The 11,682-nt window shown below is 38.6% G+C and overlaps 1 protein-coding gene across 2 annotated transcripts; it reads left to right on the forward strand.

Moving 5' to 3' along the window:
- Nucleotides 1–4,744: 4,744 nt before the first annotated feature.
- LOC148803217 (selenium-binding protein 2-like) lies at nt 4,745–11,302 on the forward strand. Of its 2 annotated transcripts, none has more exons than XM_088896648.1 (7): nt 4,745–5,147; nt 7,028–7,223; nt 7,640–7,867; nt 9,543–9,774; nt 9,903–10,010; nt 10,081–10,353; nt 10,872–11,302. In XM_088896648.1, the coding sequence occupies exons 1-7, from the start codon at nt 4,991–4,993 to the stop codon at nt 11,151–11,153; spliced, it is 1,476 nt and encodes a 491-aa protein (XP_088752774.1). In that variant the 5' UTR covers nt 4,745–4,990; the 3' UTR covers nt 11,154–11,302. The 2 variants fall into 2 exon arrangements, with proteins under 2 accessions (XP_088752774.1, XP_088752775.1); XM_088896649.1 differs by lacking the exon at nt 4,745–5,147 and adding an exon at nt 5,729–5,751.
- Nucleotides 11,303–11,682: the final 380 nt, after the last annotated feature.

Raw genomic sequence — 11,682 nt, forward strand, 5'->3', positions numbered from 1 at the left:
CTGAGTCCAGCCATCTTATGAAGGCCCAAGGATAATGGACTTAAATAAGATATAGCCCATTAGGTAAACAGTCCTTAATGGTCTCTTATACTCAATCTCTCAGCCCATAATGATCAAACACTATCCGACAGGGAAGGACCTCTCCCCTGACTACAAGGTGTAGTGTAGTACTCTCTGCTCGGATGGGTCCCGGGAATTAAAACCTTTTGCAATCACTTTTTCTTAAAACATAATATATAAATACCATATAAATATATTTTGCAAAACAAATCTCAAACATGGTTGAAATCGATTGTCGGCAGTTTTGGTTTCCATCAGAGAGAGTGCAGTTCCTATCATTCACTTTGTCTGTCAAAAGGGGTTGATCCTATCACTATGATCACCTACTAAAGTCAATTCTCAAACTACCCCAACATACCTAGGTTTTGACCCCGAAATGATCTCAGTGATTGGCATATCAAATATAGCACGATCTGACACTCAGTGCACTACCATAATCAAGTTTAGGGGTTATGTGTAACTTTCCAATTTTTCCCATCAATCTTTAAGGTCCAAGGCATAACTGGAAGTTGGTCCAGGTTCAGTGCTTCAAACAAGCACACACTACATGTGCTTCGGGTCTAACCTTAGCAGCCTAGACAGGTTGCCCCAACCTCTTTGACAACACATTAGTGTCAGCCTTGGCAGGATAAACTCCCCAAGTCTATCTAATGGCTGAGAACATTCTAAACTAACGCGAGTCTCATAAGTGTCCAGTTTAAGGGGGCAATCACACAAAAACACACCAATGATAACATGAAACAATTATGTACTTTAATTCATATACAATAAATGTATTTGTACATCAATTTGATTAGAGCTAAGGGCACACACTGTCTAACAACTCCCACTTGCACTTAGGTCCAATTTGGTATAAGCCTCAATCCCATACTGCCCAGACAGGTTGCCCCAACCTCTTTGACAACACATTAGTGTCAGCCTTGGCAGGATAAACTCCCCAAGTCTATCTAATGGCTGAGAACATTCTAAACTAACACGAGTCTCATAAGTGTCCAGTTTAAGGGGGCAATCACACAAAAACACACCAATGATAACATGAAACAATTATATACTTTAATTCATATACAATAAATGTATTTGTACATCAATTTGATTAGAGCTAAGGGCACACACTGTCTAACAACTCCCACTTGCACTTAGGTCCAATTTGGTATAAGCCTCAATCCCATACTGCCCACGTGTTTCTCAAACACTAGCTATGTCAGTGGCTTATTCAATGGGTCTACCACATTCTCCGCTGATGCTACCTTCTAAAACTGGTTGTACCCTTTACCAACAATATCCCAAAGTATGTAATACTTCCTCTCGATGTGCTTTGACTTTGAGTGGGCTCTTGGCTCCCTAGCCTGAGCAATGGCTCTAGTGTTTTCACACAACAATGGATTGGGTAATGTTCTGGATGAACAACTCCTAATTCCTGGATGAACTTCTTCATCCAAACTGCTTCCTTGGAAGCTTCACTTGCGGCAATGTACTTGGCCTTAGTTGTAGAATCTATTGTGGACCCTTGTTTGCTCTTTTATCAGAAAATGGCAAACAAACAATTTGCAAAGCTTCTTGATGACAACAAGCTTAAGGGCCCAAACTATGCCAACTGGTATCGTAACCTCATGCTAGTCTTAACCTCTGAAAGACAGGATAAGGTGGCCAAGAATCTTGCCTCGGATCGTCTAGGAGATAGGGCTTCTGAGGCCCGAAGAAGAGAATACCAAGAATGGGAGGAGAAAAACTCCCTTGCCCGCTGCTATATCATTGCCTCGTTGGATAATCCAATACAGAGGCAGTTCGATTAGATCGAACTTGCAAATGACATATTGGACAGTTTCAAAACAATGTATGAAGAGCAAAACCGTTCTACTCGACACAAGGTCTTGAAGCAGTTCATGACCACGCAGATGTCAAAGGGCCAACAAGTTCACGACCATTGTCTTCGGATGATGGGTTATATTAACAAACTAGAGTCTCTTGGATCTGGGCTGGATTTGGTAACCCAGATAGATGCTATTCTCAACTCTTTGCCTCCGTCCTTCAATCCATTCATCATGAATTACAACATGAACAAGCTGAATGTCAGCTTGTAGAAACTCAGCAATATGTTGCAGAGGGCCGAAGAATTGATTAAGAAGGATGAGACCATTGTCATGCTTGTTGAAGCAGGCAAATCGGGCAAGAAGAGGAGGGCAAAGAGAAAGCCCCAGAAGAATGCCACCAAACCCAAGAAGCAGAGGAAAGACAAGGCATCAGATGCCTGTCACTATTGCAAGCAGACCGGCCACTGGAAGAGGAATTGTCCTCAATACTTGGAATCCAAGAAAGGTAATCTCAAATCTTGTGTCATAGAAACCAATTTGTTGGTTGCTTCTGTGTCCTGGTGTATTGACTCCGGGGCTTCAACTCATGCATGTAACTCACTACAGGGGTTCAAGGTAAGCAGAAGGTTGAGTGAAGGAGAAGTAACACTTTACTTGGGGACTTCTACAAGTGTTGTAGTAGCGACCATAGGAACCGTAGAGTTAATTTTTAGAGAATGAATAATTGTACTTAAAGATTGTCTTTATGTACAAAATTTAAGAAGAAATTTCATTTCTGTCTCAAAATTGTGTGCTGATGGTTATTCTGTCTTCTTTAGTAATACGATTACTATTAAAAGAAACAACAGATTCATCGCATACGGGGAACTGGAGATCGGTTTCTATGTTCTACTTCCTTTTCTAGAAACTAACATAACCGAAACTATATCGGCTGATATCCCCAAGAAAAGAAATCGTGATACAATTAATCCCACGTGCCTATGGCATTACCGACTTGGCCATATCAGTGTTGATCATATCACAAGGCTGGTAAAGGATGGTCCTTTGGATTTTCTAACTGTAAAAGATCTTCCCACTTGTGAGTCTTTCCTTTAGGGTAAGATGACAAAACGACCATTTAACAGTAAGCCTGAAAGATGTATAGGCACGCTTGACCTTATACATAGTGATGTATGTGGTCCCATGAGTGTTAGGACTTGTAACCAGTACGTGTATTTCATTACATTTACCGATGATTATTATCGGTATGGTTACATTTACCTAATGAGACATAAGTCCGAATCCTTTGAAAAGTTCAAAAAGTTCAGACAAGAGGTCGAGAAACAGTTAGGGAGAGAAATTAAGTCCCTTCGATCAGATCGCGGGCCAAAGCCGAAGCCCTCACAGCTCAGACCTCCACCACGACCTTGGGAGTGGGGGCAAATGATGTAGGTGTAGATGGCCCTGTCCAATTGCGGGACTCACATGTGTCTAGCAGGGCAAGTCAGTGCATAGCCAATCAACGAGCGCGCCCTGCTCAACTCGACGGGTTCTGGGGAGCCAGTAGTGCGGGGTCACTTGACGGTCCCTGATGGCCACGCCCCAGATACGAACTCAATCCCCATTGTCCGAGCTCACCTACCTCCAGGTGGTTTCAAGTATAAATATGAGGTGACCCCCCTCCACATAAAGGATAGAATACTAGAGCTTTTTCACTAGCATTTGAGATTCATTGCTCTCCAGTGACCTCACTTGGGTGCTCACACCTTGGACCTCGTCCATCCCACACCTCGATACTAACTTGACTATCAAAGTCCTCGCCTCGGGTCTCCACTCGAGGCCTCTGACATATTCCCTCTTGCAGAGCCAAACCCTTGGCCCCCAGCTACCTCAGACTCAGGATGCAATAGACCTCGAACCTCTCACCTCGGTCATTAGTCCTTGACCCTCGGGCACCTTGGTCCTGCTTGAGCTTAGGAGTGAATTGACCTGTTATCCTCAGCTAATTCGAGCATCAACAAAAACAAAGCCAAGAAAAAAAAATAAAATGAGATCACGATCGCTTTGAAAATTTAACCTAACAAATAACAAGTTAAGAGGAAGGGAGGGGGAAGAAATTAATCAAGAAGCAATTAATGACGATTAGTGCTGGACAATTTCGTAACTTTATCAGTTTTTCGTTTGGGTCAACGATGGAAGGGGGATTTTTGTTGAATTCTTTAATGTTTTTATTAAAGTAAAATAACAGGAGAGGTTTTATGATTGTCAGATATTTCAAGGGAGACTTTTATAATTTATCTTTTTTAAGGTTGTATACGAATTCTGAATTACACCACTGTAGTTTATTGATAGCACCTAATAAACGGCATCTTACTCGTGAATTTGACATCAATCCACCGTCACCCACCCGTGTGGATTTAATTACTTTTTCAGCTAAACAAAACTCGTGACTCCAAATTCCAACATTTTAGCCGTCCGTCGAGTCCTGACACAGAGCCATTGCAGGTACATCCCCCCTGGACGTATTCTTGTACTGTGGCGGAACTCCTTTACACATCATCGTCTTCGGTCTTTGACTGAAACGGATATGTTTCCCGTTTTCTCATGCCTGAACAACTAATGTTGTATGACTCATATCACGGAGATCGGCTTCTATCAGGATAAATTTGTATCCACACCATTCTAACAGCTTTTTACAATTTTGTATTGCGAATATCTCCCATCAAATAAAAAACATAAATGCAAGGCAATAAAAATTGTCCGAATGGGCTTTGCTCCATCCTATCGGTTATCTTATCCCTTCTATCTTTAATTACAAACCATTTCCTAGCATATGTCCAAATCCCCATCCGTCTTCAAATTAAATCCTCACCGTCCATTAACAGCAAAGCGATGGTTTTCGTGGCGCCATCTCCCCAGGAAGAACCAGGATTCCAGCTGAGTTTTCAATGTATTGACAAACGTATACTGCCATTTTTATATAAGCATAGCAGTGATCAGCTGCTTCACGTACTCCAAGCTGCCTGGTTCTGGTCACTGGTCAGTGAGCGAGGAAGAGTTGTGTTGGATTCTCTCTTTATATCTTTTCGTCTCCTTTGTGGTTCTTTCATTTCTTCTAGTGTAGACGAGGAGCACAAGCAATGGCGACTGCTGTTGACCAGCATGCGTCGGTTTCTGAGAAGGTTAGCCCAGCCGTGAAGCATGGTTTCTGTGGGAAGGGACCGGGGTACGCCACTCCGATTGAGGCCATGTCTGGTCCCAGAGAAGCTCTGCTTTATGTAACATGTGTGTACTCAGGTACCCATTTCTTTCTTTGCCTGAAACAAGCTACTATAAATCTATAATACATGCATGTAGTCATGGGTAGAGAGTATTTATTGTCTGGAATCTATCTGCTTCTCCCCTTCCTTCAGAACTCTTATTGAAGTTTTAATTAATCTTGTTAATTTGTGAAATATGAATAAGTGGTTGATGCTGACAATCAATGTCCAAATGTCTTACCTTTTGAATTGGGATTGGTTAATTTTTTAAGGGATTTCGTTTCATATGGAGAGTGTTTTTTGAAGGACCTACAACATTGTTTACAAAATGGGTTTTGAGTTTCTTGTGGGTTTTGAGTTTATAAGTATATTTTTAATAATTGTTTACAAAATGGGTTCCCCAATTTTTGGGTTGGAGGACCTACAACATTAGATGAGGAATGTTTTGGTATCAATTTGAGTCGATTGTGATTTGATTCACTTAAATTGTGTAATTATCGGTTGGAATCAAGATGAAGTGTTCAAAATCATAAAGTCTGGATATGTTATTTAGGAGATTTATTGTGGTTGGTCTTTTGTGGCTGTTGAATTCCACTTTGAAGTACTTTGGTTATGGTGCTCTCAGATGGAAATTTGAAATGGTAAATGTTGAATTTGCTTCCTTGTTGATTCTGTCATTTCAAGACCCAACGATAAATTGATGTTGGTACAGTCTGATAGCAATCAATTATTAGGTTGAAATTAATACTTGTGCATGTGATTTTTTATTTGATTACTGGGAACTTTCTCTTTGAGGAAGAGATTAATGCTTAGGGTATATGGGAGCACTAGCAATGGTGAGTGCTGTTATCAACATGCATCGGTTTCTGAGAAGGTTATCCTGGCCCTTGGGCATGGTTTCTGTGGGAAGGAACTGGGGTATGCCACTCTGATCGAGGCCATGTCTGGTTCCAGAGAAGCTCTGCTTTATGATTACTTGGGATTTTCTCTTTGAGGAAGAGATTAAGATGAAATGCAAAATTTGAAAAGAAAAGATTGAAGTTATCAATGGAATTTAACTAATACTTAATATTTTTGGCAGCTCATGTCTGTTGGAATTTTGACACAAAACATATATTAGAAATTAAATTCTGGATGTAGGTTTGATACTTTAGTTTTACTGTTTGTGCTGGTGACAAAGCATTTTATTTGATATTATTATTCCCTAGATGATGTGTGCTATGAACATGGACTTAATGAGGATAATGAGGTCATAATTAACAAGGAGAGATAGAATAACTGTTCCTTATCGTAGATTTTAGATAATGAAGCATAGCTCTACATATATTTTGACATTGTGTATTTTAGCTGACACTGTGTCATGATTACAATTTTCCTTGTGGTTTACAAAGATTTTTGGTCTTCAGAAACTTTATACTATATTTTCTTTCCCTTTCATGTTGAATAAAAGAAAATTGTTCCACAAGTAAAAAGAATATTTCTTTCTTTGTTGGAATATATAGGAAATTGTATGACATTGAAAACATTGTCAAATCTTTGAAACTGATGGTGATATCTTTGGAAATGATAAAAGAACTAAGAGATACATTTTTAACATATAAAGCTAAAAGCACAAAAGAAAGGACTCAAGCACTTGCAGTTGACATTTTAAGAAGTGCTTCTTTAATTTAAATATGCTTTTCATACTAATTTATTTATTCTTGGAAATTTAAGATATTGAACAGTAAAAGATAAAGAGAAAAGCATTTCACTTAATTATTCAAATGTTACTTTTTTTTGTCAACATTTGTCGACATATAGGAAGAACTGAATAATAATTTGGTACAATTCTTTTTTAACATGATATTTATAGATATTTCATCTAGACTTTTAGTATATCATGTTCTGAGCCATTCTTATGATTTAACATCTACACAGGAACTGGAAGAGAGAAGCCTGATTTCCTAGCCACGGTAGATGTTGATCCAAGCTCACCCACTTACTCAAAAGTTATCCACAGGTTGCCTATGCCTTATTTAGGTGATGAACTGCATCATTCTGGATGGAATGCCTGCAGTTCTTGCCACGGAGATCCATCAGCAGAACGGCGTTTCTTGATCTTGCCTTCATTGGTGTAAGGCATTTTTATTGTAGTATGGATAATTCTTTTTGTAGACAAAAAGTTATATTAGAATGTTAGCAGAAAATTAATTGTGCTAGATGTTAGAGGGGAGCAATTTTTATTTGGGTTTTAATGGTTAGGCACACCTAAGATGCATTTTAGATGACAAGTACACAGATGATTCAAGATGAATCCCGTGTCTGATTATCATGTATTTGTAATATCTAGAAATAGAACTTTTAGAATTGAATGTGTGCTGTTATTGAATAAGCAATGAACTTTTCCAATGTTTTTTGCTTTTGTAATATCCTCTTACTTGCAATTAATGGTTCCTTGATTCAATGGTTAAACATTATCTTTCCATTCAATTGCCACAATGAAGTTCACTGCTGTCTTAACTTCAGTAATTTCCTTCCTCTCTTTTCCAGTTCAGGTCGCATATATGTGATTGACACATTAGCGAATAGGAGGGCTCCCTCTTTGCATAAAGTTGTTGAGCCAGCAGATATTATACAGAAGACTGGGTTGGCATTTCCTCACACTTCCCATTGCTTAGCATCTGGTGATCTTCTGATATCATGCCTGGGAGATAAGGATGGCAATGCTGAGGGAAATGGCTTTCTTCTTCTTGATTCAGAATTCAATGTGAAGGGGAGGTATTAGTCAACACTTTTGTTTGGTTCTGATTCTGAGCTGTTCAAATATTTGAACAGAATGGTTTTGATTTGTTGGTTATATTTGGTCATCTTTATGGTTTGTAAATTCCCATTTGGTTTCTATCCCATATTTTTCAGATTCATTTATTATAAATTTTTCTCTTCTCTTCTTCTCTTTCTATCTGTTATCTTCTCAATTTTGATTCTTTGCTCTTTTTCCCTCCTACACAAGTTCATGGTAATTTTCATTAAATTAAGAAGCAAAACTACTAATAGTAATATCTTACATGCAACGTAATCCTTTTGGCCTTGCTAATAAGTTTTTCTAATTTGTGAATGCATGTATTTCTTTGAAGGATTGACCATAAATTGATGGCTCACAAAGCATGCATCATTTTCTCTTCAACAGTAAAAGTATTGCTAGAATGTAGGTCATTGTCTTTGACTGTATATCATTTTGGTTGCCAATCCGTCTCTTGAGATACATTGAGCAAATTTTCCTTCAATTTATATGACTTAAACACAATAGGATTCTTACACGGTACCATTGAAGGACTATAAGCCATAAGGGCTTGGAGGTCTTTGTATGACACACTTGTCCTGGTATGCCAGTTCTTTATGATATCATTTGAACAGGCATTTGATTATCCCATTGTTTGATTGATATGAAAACTTTAGGATATTTGAGTGATAGTAGGAATGTCTTCTTGAGTCATGAAAAAATGTGTGCCTCTTATCATTCATATTACATTCTTGGAATTCTTTCATTCATTACTGACATAAAAGAGTATTAAGATGTCTGTTGGTGGAGTAACAGTCTTTTTTGTTTACTAAATACTATTGGTCCCTTTTTTGTGGGCTCTAGGTTAAAGAAAAAAAAGAGAGATGGTTAGAGCAGTGATTTATGTTGACTGTACTGCATAAATTTTGTATTCTTACATGGGATCAGTAATGAAAATATGATCTGTTACAGAATGAAGATAACTTTATTTTTTTCATTGTTCATTACTTGTTTATTTTCGGAAGTACCTATTTACAGTCATGTTTTCCAAGATCAAAGTGATTGTCTCTTTCATTAATATATTTTTTCAATGAATATAAATTTCATATGTTATTAACCCTATAATGAAGATGAAAAAACTCAGGTCAGCTCAAGTTGACTAATATTTATCTCAGTTATTTAGGGTCATTGAACTTACTTCATTTCACCATTTTTGATTGGGCTATATCCTCTATTGGACTAAAACAATCTATGTCTAATTGTTCATTTTATACTTTGCTTTGACCTTTTAGAGCCTTTTGCTTTCACCTAATCACATACTTGCACTAGAGTGCATTCCTTGGCCTCAACAAACATGACTAAACTGTTCTAGTTTTGCCTCCTCTTGGGCTTTGAAGTAGAACAGGTAATAGCTTTTGTTCTCAATCCTATGCTTCCTATATCCAGATATATATGGAATAATATCATCTTGTGACATGGAGTAATGATAAAAGTATCATTGTCATATTATCTATTAAAAAATGCTGCTAAGAAGTTAAACAAATGGGATCAATCAGAAATTATCCTGGGAGGCTTTAAACTGGTATGAAGAAACCATGTAATGAAATTGCATTGATGGATGAGTTATTTATTTCTCATAGCTTCCTGAATGTTTGCCTTCCTCTTGCCACTCAGGTGGGAGAAACCAGGTCATAGTCCACCTTTTGGATATGATTTCTGGTACCAACCTCGTCACAAGACAATGATCAGCACATCGTGGGGAGCTCCAGCAGCTTTCACAAAAGGATTCAACCTTCAACATGTTGCAGATGGTCTGTATGGACGACATCTTAGTGTATACAGCTGGCCTGATGGTGAACTAAAACAAACATTGGATCTTGGAAATACTGGCCTTTTACCCCTGGAGGTCTCTAAACATCATTATAACAAACCTTTTTAGGCTAACAACATTCGTCTTTCTGTTTCAATATATCCTTGCATTGGATATGTAGCATGTGTGGTACCTTAAATACATTGGTTTCATTCATATTTCAGATCAGGTTCCTTCATGATCCTTCCAAAGATACTGGCTTTGTTGGCTGTGCATTAACAAGCAACATGGTGAGATTTTTCAAGACAGAAGATGGATCGTGGAGCCATGAGGTGTGCAGATAATTCTTGTTGTTCATTTTGTAACAACACCAAGTTCCTGACCTCAAGAAACACAATGCAGGTTGCAATTTCTGTGCAGCCTCTGAAGGTTCAGAACTGGATTCTTCCAGAGATGCCTGCGCTCATAACTGACTTTTTGATATCTCTTGATGATCGCTACTTCTACTTTGTGAACTGGCTCCATGGGGATGTGAGACAATATAATATTGAGGACCCCAAGAAACCTGTATTGACAGGCCAAGTATGGGTTGGGGGACTGATTCGAAAGGGAAGTCCTATTGTTGCTGAGAGAGAAGATGGGAAACAATTTCAATTTGATGTCCCCGAAGTCCAGGTTAGTATCTGCTTTAGTAACACTGTACTATATATGAGGTATTTTATTTTTTTTTCAGCATTATGTGATTACAGGGGATTAAGGGATGGAGACAGAGCTGGGGTGCACATGAGGTCCACTGACCTTACCACTGAGAGCATGCAGTGATGTGGGTTTATCCCATGCCTCCATATCCAGAGGGATACCGAGTGGCCATCTCAGCTACTGGGTCATCATCAGCTATGGGAGATTAAGTTCATTAATCATATCTCCTGTATTGTACTAAATATGTTGACTACACATACAAACATGTGAAGATTGGTATACTTGTGTGTAGTTAATTTAGGTTATCTAGTCAATAATGATAATCTCAATGAGTGTCAACCCAATGAATTAACCTAAAGACCATATAGTCAAGTATTTATGAGTAGCAACAGAATCTAATATTTCTAAATATATAAATGGCCGAGTGGTCACTCTGAATTTGTCTGTTGGAGTATGTATAATTGAGATTGACAAAACCTCTTCATTTGTTTCAGGGAAATCGTCTGAGAGGAGGGCCTCAGATGATCCAGTCAAGTTTGGATGGAAAGCGGCTCTATGTTACTAACTCTCTCTTCAGCGTATGGGATCGTCAGTTTTATCCAGAAATGTTAGAGAAAGGGTCTCATATGTTACAAATTGATGTTGACACAGAGAAAGGTGGTCTAGCACTAAATCCCAACTTCTTTGTGGACTTCGGATTAGAACCTGATGGTCCCTCCCTTGCCCATGAGATGAGATACCCTGGTGGTGACTGTACTTCAGATATATGGATCTAAGGATTGTAAGGCTATTCAGAAGGGCATAGTGGTTGCTTGTCTAATGCATCACTGTGTCTTTCCAATGTTGTTTCTTCTTGTCATGATCAACTTCCATTCTAACAAAATAAACTGATATAGCTCCAGTAGCCAGAGCTTTCAGAATACCATCTACACGAGTTGTTCCATAGCATTTGATTAAAGACAGATTAGGAGCCATTGCTAATCTAGGGCTGACAAGGGTGAGAATATGAGTTCTAGTCTGAGTGACCACTTTGTTCATGAAAATGCTGAAGGTTTGGTTTGAACTTAAAACTGCAGTCAGGACCTTAAAACTTGTCAGGTGTGTGTTAACGTGTCATCAAGACAGTTTTAGTAACTGGTTGCATTTTAGCATCTCACCACTCCATCCTACTCGCAAAGTTTGCAACTTGGTTTAGGCTGGGCACGATTCTATCTCAAAGATTAATACAGCCGTATTTGGGCTTGGACTAAATTTTTTGGTCCCAAAATGAGTTTTGATTAGGCTTGGAGATCTTGATCATCGCAA

The sequence above is a fragment of the Nelumbo nucifera genome, chromosome 1 (assembly GCF_055504915.1).
Source record: "Nelumbo nucifera cultivar China Antique chromosome 1, China Antique-T2T, whole genome shotgun sequence".
NCBI lineage: Eukaryota > Viridiplantae > Streptophyta > Magnoliopsida > Proteales > Nelumbonaceae > Nelumbo > Nelumbo nucifera.